The sequence below is a fragment of the Rhea pennata genome, chromosome 2 (genome assembly GCF_028389875.1).
Source record: "Rhea pennata isolate bPtePen1 chromosome 2, bPtePen1.pri, whole genome shotgun sequence".
In the NCBI taxonomy this organism is placed as follows: domain Eukaryota; kingdom Metazoa; phylum Chordata; class Aves; order Rheiformes; family Rheidae; genus Rhea; species Rhea pennata.
The window spans coordinates 75,975,159-75,989,764 of NC_084664.1; the positions used below are offsets into that span (position 1 = coordinate 75,975,159).

At 37.6% G+C, this 14,606-nt stretch overlaps 1 protein-coding gene and 1 long non-coding RNA gene across 4 annotated transcripts in view; one reads left to right on the forward strand and one right to left on the reverse strand.

Moving 5' to 3' along the window:
- The window catches only part of ADCY2 (adenylate cyclase 2), a 197,919-nt gene that overhangs the window by 177,121 nt on the left and 6,192 nt on the right, over positions 1-14,606 (forward strand). Inside the window, exons 20-23 of one of the 2 annotated variants that reach the window (XM_062569786.1) lie at positions 3,204-3,362; positions 10,789-10,935; positions 12,084-12,191; positions 14,444-14,558. In XM_062569786.1, coding sequence (XP_062425770.1) covers positions 3,204-3,362; positions 10,789-10,935; positions 12,084-12,191; positions 14,444-14,558 — 529 coding nt within the window. The remainder of the gene's footprint in view (positions 1-3,203; positions 3,363-10,788; positions 10,936-12,083; positions 12,192-14,443; positions 14,559-14,606) is intronic. The other variant, XM_062569787.1, reaches the window with a different exon arrangement.
- The window catches only part of LOC134137160 (uncharacterized), a 33,000-nt gene that overhangs the window by 8,168 nt on the left and 10,226 nt on the right, over positions 1-14,606 (reverse strand). The gene's annotated exons all lie outside the window — the stretch shown is intronic.

Below are 14,606 nucleotides of genomic sequence, written 5' to 3' on the forward strand. Positions count from 1 at the left end.
TCTCCTACAGCTTTGGCCCTTCACTGAATCCCACAGGATTCATCTCAAATATCTCTAGACATCTATGTCATAGCCCTCATGAACCACTTATCTTGACTTTCTGTCTAGTCAGTGATGAGAATTAGTTCATCTCACTCTGAGGCAAATGTCAAAAATAGACCAGATTAGTGTCCCACTAGAATTTAAATAGCTAAATTTAAATAGCTAAGAATACAGCTAAATTCATCTCTGTGCAATCAGGCAATAAGAAGTGAATAAATTCTTGTTACACTTAACTGCTTTTGCCCAGAAACAAATTACCACTGATAGAAACTGCTGGGTTGAATTGCCTTGTACAGATGCACAGTACACTCCTGTCCCGGAGGAAGCCAATTGCTTGGTGGTGCCTGCAGGAATTCAGTGTCCTTCATGCCTCACTTGATGGTCCACTGTGCCCACCAGCTGAGAAGTGCTGTTGAGGGATGTAGTGATTATATTAGTGAAGAAGGCAACTTTTGTATCTCAAGGGTACTGCGCCTGCTGGTGTCCCTTGCTGAGTATGAGGGTCATTTTGGCGTATTTTCATTCAAATATGTCGAAAGGGTTCTGTAGCTAACATTTGAAATAGGGAGCAATATTCGTTTTCATATGCGTGTAAGACTTGAAAGTTTGAATGGTATCTTTAATGGCATATATATGCCACATATACATATATATGTATATTTAAATTGGGATACATCATACAAACAATAAAAATGCCATTTAAGTTAATGTTTAATGAGGTGGTAATTTGTTTTTTTTAAAGTCATTTTGAAATATGATACTTCGGCATTTGCAATTTCAAAGCTAATTTGTTGAGTATATTGTGCTGCATGATTCCCAAGTTCTTTTTGTCATATTTTTGTGGCAGCCTAAATTTAACTCAATAAATAAGAGTAAATAAATTATGTTTAATATTATCTCTTGAAGAAGAGAACAGCTTATCTAACATTTTTTCTTTTCACTACAAATATGATACAATGTACAAATACCCAATTTCAGTTTTATTTCAGGCATCCAATTTATTTTTGAGAAATATACCAACAATTTTGACATCCCAGGTTTTTACTGGACTTCTGCATGAATGCAGTTGGTGGCCTTTACCTTTATCCTTTATGTGGAGAACTTGGATAGAGTAGCCTATTTGTTTATTCTTAGTAAACTGACACTTGTTAAATATATTTGCAAGAAGGAATTGAAAGAATATAAATACTTCTCTCACTTGAAATATAAAAGATATTCTTAAAAAATGGCTGCATGCATTTTACATTGTATAGTCAGTTTTGAGAAAAAGCTGTTCATGACCTAAATCTTTATAGGAGGGTAAACTGCCATTCGATATATGACTGATGACAGAATGCAATAGTAAAATCCTGTTTCCAAGTTCCTGCAGAAGCCTGTTTTCAGGTTCTCTGTTCCTTCCTGTTCCTTCATGTCTCTGCACATATTTAAGTCCCTGCCCACTCTTCATTTGCTTATAATCTGTAAATATCCTGTCGTAACAGGTAAATACTTCAAAATTTTCAACTTTTTCACTTATTCAGTAAGACAAGTCAAATCTTTAGGTTGCAGAATCATGCATTACAAGATGCTAAGACTCATTTTACCTTCAAAAGAATATTATTCTTATGTTGGAAAAGCCAGAATATTTCTTTTGTAGTGCATTTAAGGTCTGAATCCTCTCTGTACTAGTATATATATCAGCACAAGAATCATTCATCACTAAGGATTTAATGGTGTGGGTGATTGTTTTTGTAATTAAAATATTTAAACAATATCCAGCCTTAATCAACTAATTTAAAGGCAGCTTGATTAGACTTGTTTCTATGCATTTAGCATATGATTTCCTTATTATTATTTTTTTTATCTTGCAATTTGTTGGCAGGTACATTCTTCACTTGACCAGTTTTTACCTTCATTGCTTTTTAAAAGATTTCAAAATTATTTTATTATGATCTCAGTGCAACTTACTACTCTCTCTTTGTCTCTCTGTGATCTCAACAAGTTATCTATGGTAGAGCTGCAATAGTAACTTTCCAGTGAGAAGGACAACCTTTGTTCTTGGCGTGAACAACTATTGACTGCTAAGAATAGCAAAAAGCATTTGTAGGTTTATATAAAGTAAGATTGTCATCATAATTATGTTCTTCTGGTCAATAACTTAGTCTTCACTGAGGCCTCAGGATAGCATTAAACCACTGGGCTCCATTGAAATGGATGTTGATTCATATCAGGTCAAATGAGATAGTCAAGCCAGGGAAGTCTTTGATGTTGAAATAATGCCCTGGAATTTAACACAAAACATTAACAATATAGAAAAAGAGATACAGGGAGCTCCACAAAAGAATGCAGTTTTATACATTTGTAAACATCTTATTTAATGAAATTGGAGCTCCAAAAATGCTGATATTCCAGTAATATTATGCATTTCCTACATACTTACAGGTATTATTATTGCTGGTTCTGAAACCTTTATGAAAGCAAAGAGAAGGAGAGGATAAATGATTAATATTTTTAAGCAGTGTAAAAAAAGTATACCTGCCTGGACAATTTTTGATAATCTTAAAAAAATTTCAGTTTAATAATGTCTCTTATTATTCTAAAAGCATTGATGCTTTCAGCATGTCCATACTCAAAGGAGAAAGTATGCATTGTGTTAAATTGAAGGCATTTAATATCAGTAAAATGCTTTTTCTTGTACTACTCCCTTCTTACAAGGCTGATTACATGACATATGGTAAAGCTGGTAAAAGTTAGGGTCTTCTTGAAATGTTCATTGTTGTAATAGAAATACTACATTTTAGATAAATGTCATATTATGTTACAGAACTGTAACATGTTTCTATAATGGATTTGAATTTTGAAATGAATTCTACCAAAGCCTGAGAGTAAATAAACAAACCTTCCATTGCTTAAGAGCACTTTGCGTCCTTTTTTTTTTTTTTTTTTTTTTTTCCATGCCCCAAGTTTGGGCCTTGTAATTTTGATGAAGTCTATGCCACAGCTTGTGCTTCCAGTCTGATTTCTATTGGATCTGGAATTGTACTTGAGTGGCTAAATAGGTAAGGGGAAGCCCAACAATAGCCTTTAGGGGAGATGTACTGTGCTTATTTTGTCTCTTAAACCTGTACTCCAGCAGGACAAGATGCCTATTGTTTCTTTACCTCTGTGTCCTCTTGTAACAGAATGAATATTACTGTAGGTTAGACTTCTTGTGGAAGAACAAGTTCAAAAAAGAGCGAGAGGAAATTGAAACCATGGAGAATCTTAATCGGGTGCTGCTGGAGAACGTGCTTCCAGCCCACGTAGCTGAACACTTCCTGGCAAGAAACCTGAAGAATGAGGTCAGCCAACTCTATATATCCTCTGTTTTGTGGGCAAGCTGCATGTCCTGGAAATACCTCCTAGTGCTCGTTTGAACAATGGAATACAGTGAGATCATAGATACACCAGAGGGCTGTGCTGCCATTCAGAGAGACATGGACAGGATGGAGAGATGCGCAGAGAGGAACCTCATGAGGTTCAACAAGGGCAAGTGCAGGATCCTGCATCTAGGCGCCAGGACAAGCTGGGGGCTGACCTTCTGGAGAGCAGCTATGCAGAGAAGGACCTGGGAATGCTGGTGGATGACAAGTTGACCATGAGCCAGCAATGTGCCCTTGTGGCCAAGCAGGCTAGTGGTCTCCTGGGGTGCATTAGGAAGACTGTTGCCAGCAGGTCAAGGGAGGGGATCCTGCCCCTCTGCTCAGCCCTGGGGAGGCCTCATCTGGAGTACTGTGTCCCGTTCTGGGCTCCCCAGGACAAGAGAGACATGGAGCTACTGGAGAGAGTCCAGCGTAGGGCTACAAAGATGATCAGAGGGCTGGAGCATCTGCCCTGTGAGGAACGGCTGTGAGAGCTGGGCCTCTTTAGCCAGGGGAAGAGAAGACTGAGGGGGGATCTTATCAATGTGTATAAGTACCTGAAGGGAGGGAGGGTGTCAAAGGGACAGGAACAAACTCTTGTCAGTTGTCCCATGTGACAGGACAAGAGGCAAGAGGCAGAAATAGAATCACAGGAAGTTCTGCCTGAACGTGAGGGGGAATTTCTTCCCTGTGAGAGTGACAGAGCACTGGACCAGGTTGCCCAGAGAGGTTGTGGAGTCTCCTTCTCTGGAGACATTCAAGGCCCGCCTGGATGCAACCCTGTCTACCATGCTCTAGGTGACCCAGCTTGAGCAGGGAGGTTGGACTAGATGATCTCCAGAGGTCCCTTCCAACCTTGCTGATGCTATGATTCTATGATTTACATTTGTTTTCATTCCCCTTTACCTATATGAAAGGCTTGTTTTACAGCCCTAAGTGCACCTTAGCAACTTGAAGACAAAAATGTGAAATTATTTTAAGTGTTAATGTAATTTGCTTTTGGGAGGAGGGAAAAACAGAGAGAAGAAGAGAATGGTTGAATGAACCATTAAAATATTTTAAATTTAAATTGTGTATATCCAGATACTTTTTCCTTGGTAATCAAATTGGAGCTGCATCCAGGTTCTGAATTTGCTTTTGGTGACAGGAGACCTCGCTTATTGAAGGAAAATTTGCCAATTCCCTGAAGCAGAGGCTATGTTAATTTTAGAACAGGTTCCCTAGCACTGAAATACCTATTTACTCTCTGCTTGTGCGCCTGTTATGAGCACCAGAGAAGTCAACTGGGACACCCCTGCTGGCTTTGGTGGAAAGTAGATCTGCTTTTAATATCACTTTATAGTTTAATAAGGCAAAAAAGAATGAAAAAACCAAAAAACATGTAGAGAGAGTGGCAGTTGCTAAAGATCTGGAAGGGAGTAGTTTGCGTTACTTGTATGTATAGAGCAATTATCCAGATTGTTCAGAAATGACAAAAGAGGGGAAAGGGCAAATTTGGGGATTTATTTCTGAGCACCTGAATCGAAAGGAGCAATGTTTTCTCTTTCACTTTGGTTTACATTAAGCCGCACTATAACGTTCTTTATAACAATACTTTAGCACTACCTTTATTTGGTAGCTAATGTCAAATAAAAACTGCTGTGGGACTCCTGTGAATCCAGAAAAGGCACTGGCTGAAAGCCTGGTTTGCCCAGCTCAAATTATCATTCCAAGCATTAAACACAGCAAATCATCAAGAGACCTGCTTTCTCATTTATGTGCTCTTGCATCGCAGCTCCCCAGTAGAGCAGTACCATCTGCTCACCTTTTTATTGGCAGTTGAATTTATATGCTCACCTCTCTAGATTCCTAGGTTGGAATGAGCTTTAGTAAATTTACTGAAGATCAGAAATTGCAATGTGCTGAGCTCTCCACTCTATCCTGTCAACCAAAGTAAGAATAATTTGATACGGTTTTAGTGGCATTCCTTTTTTTTTAAAAAAAAAGCTTGAGTTGTTTCTTTGTTTATCTTTAAATACAGTTTTCAAAGAGGCAAGGATCTTTCAGTCCTTGGAAATGCTCAGGAATATGAACATCTATCATGTTTTCAGATTTGTTTCAATGTCACTAAGGATGTGTTCAGTCTTTAAAAACATTTTGCATGTGTATATGTGGCTTCACCGAAAATTATGTTAAAACAGGACTGATGAAACCTCTGTTTGCTCTCTGTAAATATTTTAGATGAATCAGATACTAACTTGAAATTTGTGTGTCTGTCTGCTACTAAGGAGTAGCAAACATTCATGTTAATACGATTTTACATGTATTCAGTGTCTGCTAAATTTAATTTAGTGGATGAACAGTCTGTTGCAGAATACTGTTTTCTTAGAATTTTATGCATGCATGCAACTGTATGAAAGAAAGGGAAGAAAATGTATAGTGTTGAAGTATTGGCAGGAAGAGTAAAAGGGGAAAAAATCGGTGGATGAATGCTAAGTGAGAGTAGTGAGACTACCCTTTTAAAAGACCAAGAAGGTTCTTTTCATAGCAGGACACATCACTGACTGGTGCTGATATAGTAAAAGCAAAAATGCTTCAGACCAAGTAGTCATAAAGGTTTATTTGCTTTATCAGAACCCCCAGAATTGTGTTTCTTCTTGTAATCTGCATTTTGGGTACCAAACCAGACAAGAAAGAGAGAAAAATTAACAACAAATATTAAATGAAAAACAGGAAACAGGGCTAGGATTAAATATGTTCTCTTCACCTGGCTTGCACACTCTTTTCTTATATGTTGTTAGTATCCAGATCCGCTATTACTGAAGAGCAGTCAGCAATATTTGTGCTGAGAGTGACTTGCAGGCACATTACAGAGTTGAGTACCTACAAGAGGAATCCTGCTGCATTAGCTGTGGAACCAGCACCTTATCTAGAGCAGAAATTCTGTCCCAGAGTAGTGGGACCAGTTTCCCTCCTGCATCCCCCGAAGATCTCCAGGCACTGGAGAAGAAGAGGACGTAGGAGACAGTAATGAAAGCCAACCAGCAGAGATTCAGAGGTTATGAAAGGCAAAAAAAGAGGACCAACTGCAGAAGGGAGGATGATTTTATTTTTGGTGAAAAAAAAAAAAATGGTGCCATTCCTTCCTTCACCATCTCTTACTTGTATCTCTCTGATCTTTAGTGAGTAAATCCCATCTCCCTCCCTATCCTTTACAGATACTGGAAAAGAACACAGCTGCTCTCTGAGGCTGGTAGAAATAAAAATGCAAACTTGTTCAATAGCTTGTATTCTAAGTTAAAAAAGAGACAGAGAGGTGGAACACAGGGAAATTGTTGCTGTTGCATTTAACTTTCAGATTAAACATTTTTAAGAGTGCCATTTCAAGAGAAATAGTCATAGGAAAATTAAGACACCTGATTGCTACAGGCTTTATTATATGGATGATCAAAATAAATTAACCAGCTGGGAATACTCGAGATATAAATGGCATCACTTGTTCTTTCTATGCTGGTACTACACTACACAGCATTAGTAGGGAAAGATATTGCCCCAGTGTTAAAGAGAAAGGAAGAGACATGTAGACACAGTTGTTAGCTTCAGCTCACAACAGGTGTTCATATCCAAATTTGTTGATTTATTTTTGAGGTGGAAGAAAGGAAGGAGTAATAACACCAGTCTATAGAGAAGGGAACTTTGTACCTGCAAGTGTAGCAGTCAGGTACCTGTCCCTTTCCCATAGGTTGTTTGGCCCATACTGGATGGACAGCCAATGGCATGAAGAATATTGATCCTCCCTGTGCCACAAAAACAGTTTTATTTGGACCTCTGCTCCTGTCTCTTGTTTAGTCTCATTCTCTCCCTTATGACAGTGCATGGTGCCAGCTGCAATGGTTTCTTCTAGGCAGCATTTCCACTGTCAGGGAAGACAGCAAACACCCTTCCTAATAGCTAATGCCACCTTGGCTCCATGTTTGCTGTGTATAGGACATCCAACTCTTCTTCACATCCATCAGCAGCCCCATCAGGTTAACGTGGGGCTCGGGCCCCACAGGATCTGACTCTAGATACTAAGTAGATGTTCAAGGGCAACTAATGTTGCTATTCATCCTTTGCACTTTTGCCCATAAATTTAAAGCCATATTAAACTTCTGGAAATGCTTTCTATAGACTTCCTAGCTACTCATTTTTCTGGTTATGCACATAGGCATTCGGGGTTTTAACCTGTTAAGCTTTCACCTTGAACAGCACTGAGTCATACAAGCTTTATATATTCTTATATAAATGTATTTCTTTATTCTACTTTCAAATGTCCTTTTTATCTTCTGGCTCCTGTATTATGAGTGCCTTTCTACCATCTCTGCTTCATGTTATTCAATAATATGTATACCTTTGTCACATCTCTGCAGCACTGCATAAATTGGTCTCCTTTTCCTGTCAAGGTTCAGTTATAGATTATAGCATCTAACAGGCCTGTAGTCTTAACTTGAATTTATATTCTGAAATATACCTCTACCTGGATAGAATATATATTGGTGTTTACATTCCATGTGCTATTTCAGATATAGCTTTGCCTCAGTATTACTGCCTAAATTTTGTCTTTTTCGTGAACTTTATAGCCAGTATCTCATCAGTAAGGTAAATCTGTCATGTTTTCCCTTTACAAGGTGCAAAATCAGGAGGATTCAGAAAAGTAAATTAAACAGAAGACTGCCATCTAATATTTATGTAGTGAATTAATAGAATGATTAAGAGAATCTAGCACAATAGCACTGTGTATTAATATTAATGATAACATTACTATTAATTTGGCTTGGATTTTTCAAGGTAGTAGGAAGATGAACAAAAAACTCTTTTTTGAAAGGCTATATCACAGATGTATGCAACTTGATTATCTTGTCAGCTCAAGTTTCAAAAATGTGCAATAATGCATTTTTTGAGTATTAATTACCTAGATTCTGCTGTAAATACTCTTATTTCTCCTTCAGCCTTTTACATAACAAATTGAATTTCTCCTTCCACACTACTTCCATATTTTTGTGCAGTCTCTCACCTATTTTTGTAATCAGCACCATGGGCAGCCTGAATTTCTTAACCCCAAACTGCAATCAAGTTATAGTAACGGTGATAGGAATAGAAAGAAAACTGAAATAACCACAGAACATGATCTCTGTGCCTGTTCTCCTGACATGGTTGTGAAGAGCAGTCAGCATGTCAAACTTTAACTTTTGAGTGTATTTATACTGCAAACATTACTGTAGCTTCAGTGTAGACATACCTGAGGTCATTTGAAATTGGTAATGTGAAGCAAAATGCAGGCTGTAAATGCTAAATATTTGAGGAGCGAGACCATGCAGAGTCCCTTGTTTCTGCAGCTAGATTTCTACTGCTCCACTTTAATTTCAAGCTAGTTTAAGTATGTCTGCAGCAAGCATTGGGAAGGCAGCAGCCAGTGCATGACAATGTGGTATTGCAGAGAGTGGACTTGGTTTTAAGTATGGGAGACTGGAGTAAAAAGAGATAATTTGGGGTCTGTGCTCCTGAACTGCTTAGAGTCAGAGTCACCCTATATAATTTCAGGCACTCCTCTTAAGTGCCTGCATTAGGAAAAAATGATTTCTTCAACCATTTTCTATAACTGATTGAGAGACAAAAGCACTTTCAGAGATGATTTGCCTATCTGATGTTAAAGTGACCTTCCAAATGTACCTGTCTGTTGCAGTCAAAATACAGAATGCATAGGATGACTCTGCTCTCAAATGAAATACTTCAGTCAGGTGCTTAAACATGACTTGAGTTGATGGCAGCCAGTCAGACGGTTCACCTCTCCCCCATTTGATTATTTTATTTTATAGATTAAATTTATTTTTTAAAAATACACCACAGTAGGAAATATAAAAAATTAACCAGATGTTTATGGAAATGGATCAAATAGGTGGCAGAAAAACAGTATCACAGTGTTGTTTCTTTATGAAAAATTCTCTAGGGAAGAGGATACTGGAGAGTCAGAAGTCCTTTGAAGTTTAGTGGTCATCTGACAGTGAATTCCTTGGCTTTTTTGGACTTGTGGGTTGCTTGCACATTTTGTTTAGTAACTTCATTTGCGTAAGCAGGCTGATTTGAAATGATGCTGCTTTTGTGTATGTGGCTATAAGTCGGATACCACAGACAAGAGAGCACATTAACCAGCTCAGCTTTAACAATATAAGGAGAAGCAGTGAATTGCAGCAGTATATTCCATCCCCACTGCACAGAAGCACACTAGAGCTTAAATGACATGCTGCTTATGTACTGCCTATACATAATTTGTCTGTCTGCCATTATTTTCATGTTTGTAGAGGTACATCCCACACACCTGATCCAAGAGAAGGAAGTGGCTTAGAGTAGAGAAGAGGCAGTCAACAGTTTTCCCATAGTTCTGCTATTTTTCAGTTAGGCATCAGAGATTTACTATGTCTCTACACATACTTTATGAATTATACCTTAAAAAGAGAAAAAATGTTGTGCAAATGAAAATACAAGAAAAGCTTGGATAAATAGAAAGGGAAGCAATATCTGATGCTTCTTGAAACCACAGATCAAATCTTGTTCACTTTATTCACGTGAGTATTGAAATCCATGCTCTACTCAGATAAATAGAGTATTTGACTTTACAGTAGCCAACAGCATCTTATTTTCTGTAATTGACTTTATGTAAGGATATCAGTATACCATTTTAAAAATATTTTTGTTATAAGTATCCTTTGTTTCCTCTGTTTCAGGATATAGATTTATCTTGAGAGGAAGGATATTTTAATGATAAAGGTTTGCCAAATTTTAGTTCAGGGAACTTCTTTTCCTTCGCCTCAGCTCCTTATTATGAAAAAGACATGACTATTATTTTGCCCTATTTGGTATCTTGTCGGTTTAGATTGGAAATTATCAGGAATGTGTCATATTATGCATTTGCTCTGCACTGAGGTTGTGATTTTGCTTCAGTTGCCTAGTCATTACAGTAACACAAATAGCTAATAACAATTTAGAGATTGTTTTGCAAAATATAGTCCCAGATGTGCAAAACAGACCAATTTCTCTATGTGGGAAGCTTCAGAAATAGGCCCTATCTAACAAATGTTCATTGAGGTAATGTCAAAGAGATAAAAGAGGTAACTAAATAACTGCAAATATTTGCAGATTTTTATGTTAAATCTGTCAACGGGTAGGTTTATATGTTATTCAAAAGCCAATAAATGCAACTATACACAAAAAATACTACAACCTAGTATTAGGGCTTTCCATCTACTGCACAGTCTCCCTTTTAAGAGCCAGGACACTGCATTGTTAAGGAAACTTATTTTGAGCTGGGTATGGTGGATGTTTTACTTTATTCCTTTTTTCTTTTGGACAGGATCTATATCATCAGTCATATGACTGTGTCTGTGTCATGTTTGCCTCTATACCGGATTTCAAAGAATTTTACACAGAATCTGATGTAAATAAGGAAGGCTTGGAATGTCTCAGGCTGCTAAATGAAATCATTGCTGACTTTGACGATGTATGTACTTCTAACAACAATCAACATACAGGTTCAATCTTAATAACCCAGGGTATGCAAAAGTGAGCATGCCTTGACAACAATCTTCAAAGAGCTGTCAGGAAAAACGGTTCATGGGCCTAGTCATGTGGAAATTGCTTATAGGTAATTTTAAAGGAAAAGGGGACTTACATGAGATAAATCGGATACCAATCTGAGATCATACTCAATTGCTTTTAATTGTCTACAGTGAGAATCCTATGCATATAACCAACAGAGAAATTTGGTCTTTTAGCTACATTTATGAGACAGTCATATGTCATATATTAACTATAGTTTCCAAAGACTAGCGCCTAAAGTCAGGTACCTAAATCTACGTCTCTTAAAATTTTACAGCTTCATGTCATACCTGATCCGTGCTGGTTTAATTTTACAGCATGTTGATCAGTTGGTATATAAGCAACTCCTAGAAATGGATAGGTTTTCATGTCCCATTCTCCGAAGTTACAAGCAAGTGCAGAGTTATGACTACTGATGGACTGTGGAAAAGGTAGCACTAAAAGTCTCACTGAGAACAAGATTTGTTTTGAAGAAAATAATTAGTGATGAAGATATCAGAAAAAAGTATTAAGATCATGTTACGGCTCAGCAAAGGCTGGATTTACAGGTCTGCGGCCACAGGAGGAATTTTAGCAGAAAGAAAACCCGTTTGGACAACTTTGAATTGTTCAAGGCAACGTGGGGCATGAACAAAAATCCTTACAGTCTCATTGTCATTGTTTAAATGATTACTGTAAGCTTACATAAAGCTTAGCTCTTAGCTTAGCTCTTGGCTCACATGGTGACTCAGTTCCAATGCCAAATGAGTGTGCGAAGCCCATTGATTTTAAACAGGTCTATATACGATAAGTGGGAATTTAATCTCATTACTATAAATGTAGGTCATTTATAATAAAAAGAGTATTTTAATAGACATGAATGCCCTTTTTCTGTGGGCTATATCCATTGTTTTATCCATCCTGAAGTCCTTCATCCCCCATATAATTCGTGAAGTCATTTGGGGTCTAGTAAAAGACTATTAGAAGAATTGATGCTCTAAATGCTGTTAGAGTACCAAGCTACAAAAGTCTGCTGATCTGAATAATAGAATAACCATTCTTGTTTTCCAGTTATTGTCTAAGCCAAAGTTCAGTGGAGTTGAAAAGATAAAGACCATTGGAAGCACTTACATGGCAGCAACAGGACTGAGTGCAACACCCAACCAAGAACAGTGTCAGGTACAGGAAAAGGTTCCTGCTCCGTAAAAATCATGTTTAAGTGAAGCCTGAAATTCTACTCATTAAACTAAAGTGAACTATGTATAACATTGTGACATAATTGTATTATACTGGATAAGTGTGTACTTTTGTTCAGCAGTCTCTGTGAATTATTGTTCTTCATGCTGCAGATCAAAAATGCCACCTTTGTGCATTTAGACTTTACTAAGTCTAAATATGGCCTTTTACTCTAAATATAACGCTGTATGTCATTGCTACATGTTGCAGCAGAAGTAATTGGGTTTATAGAGTCTACAAAAGACTGCAAGGACTGCTATTTTCTGATGTAAGTTAGGGTAGCTGTATTAGCTGAATGCTTACAGAAGAAACAGTCAGCATGGAAAGCAGGTTCCTTTGTCTCTGTTTTATTTTATAGGGTAAGACTAGGAACTTGTAGCTGGTAGAAATGAAGTTCAGAGAAGTAATTCGTAGCTTTTAAGCAAAAGCCATGATCTTCAGAGTACTACTGGTTAGTAACAGAGAGACAGCAATTATGAATCAACACATTTTCTGCGTAGAATTAAAGTGCTCCTGCCAAACTCATGTTCCTTCTAGACAGAAGCAATTAACACCTGAGCTATAGACCTTACAAATACAGAGAACATAAAGGAATAATTTAAATTAGCTCTGACATTTGATACAGGGAGGTAAAGGGAATGAAGGAAATGCTGCACTGTAGACTGGAGACGCAAAGATATACAGGAGCTCTCAACTACAACTAAATTAAATCTACCTTTTGAGTTATTTCCAGAAACTGAGGCTGAAGAGACCGAAGTTTTAGTGGGTTTTCCTTTGGTGGTTTTTGAATAGATGTCCACCCAAACTTAGAGACCGGATGCTCAAAGATCCATGGATATAACAAATGTGTATATTTGGTAGCCTCTCATCTGTTTCTCCAGCCCAGCTTGGGCAGGCTGCAGCCCATATAGCCATGCTCAAACTCACTTGAAACTGTGCAAATTACTAAGAGTATAAGTATTACCCTACAGGGCTCAGCCTCAGCCTAGGCATTAATACCTGCTTAAACCCTAAGTAAATAGCCAGGTAGCTAATAACACTGAACTCTAATTATGCTATCAGGACCAGTAGTAGCTCAGGCAGTAGGCAGTGCTGACACATGCTTTACAGCTATTCAACATTTTCTGTGCACCTTACTGTTTCCAGCCTGCAGCTGAGGTCAGCTGTGGTGCACTTGCTAGAATTTCCTGATTGCACTTTCCACAAAAATGTATTTTCATCCCCTTGCATTTGGAGATCTTATGAAAAGGAACATGTGAGAAACAGGTTCAGTTATGCAGGCAGATGATAATCTGTGCATTCAGTTAATTGTATTTTCTATACTCTGCTATGGCCAGTACTTTGTGATATCCATTTCATCAGCTAAGAACACATTATTATTGGGCCTATTATTACTACATATATACAATCTGTTTCTCCAGACAGCTACTTAGCAAGTTTTTAAACAGGAAAGTATTAGAAGAAAGGCAAAGCACAATTCCTTCTTTGAAAGTCATTTACATGAACAGTACTCCATGAATTGTAAAAAAAAATCTGTACTGTAGCAAATGACATTAGATCATTTGTATTTATTAAAAAAAAAGATATAAATTAGGTTTTAGATTTTCATCAATTTGTTCAAGAATATATGTTCAGATAGAAGCCATAAGTCATCTGGCCATACAAATGTACCTGTTTTAGCATATGTATTAGTATAATTTACAGCCAGCCAGAAGGAAGAGAGAGTCTAAACCATGCTTGATGTTTGTCTTGATCGACACTCAGTTCAGCTCAGTGACTTCTGTTCTAGAGTGGGGGAGGAAATCCTATTCATGGCACATAAATTTCCTGGCCATCACCCCAGTGCTCACGACCGATGTCCACCCTTATGCTCTCCACTCAGACATATTCTTTGTCAGTGGTACAGAAACTATAATGAAGTTTAAGGAAATCATACTCATGAAGTTTTGGAACTATAATCTCTGGACAGAGTGATCTTAAGTAAAATGCCTCATGGTCTATTGGCCTTCCTTTGAGCTAACTGAAGCTGGCAGCGTACCACCTTCTACATTACATTTCTGCTGTAGTCTGCTCGCTTTATGATATCTCTAAGGGTTTAAGTGCTTTAAGTGTTCAATATATGTAGCCTGCATTCTCACAGCAACTAGCGCTAAATAAAACATTTTTATTCTGTTTGTTTGGCTGTTTATATTCAGGAACCTGAACGACAGTATATGCACATAGGAACCATGGTGGAGTTTGCATTTGCTTTAGTTGCGAAACTGGATGTCATAAACAAGCATTCATTCAATGATTTCAAGTTACGAGTGGGTATGTATCACAGGATTTATATGGGAATATTCTGAAGGAGAGGGAGAA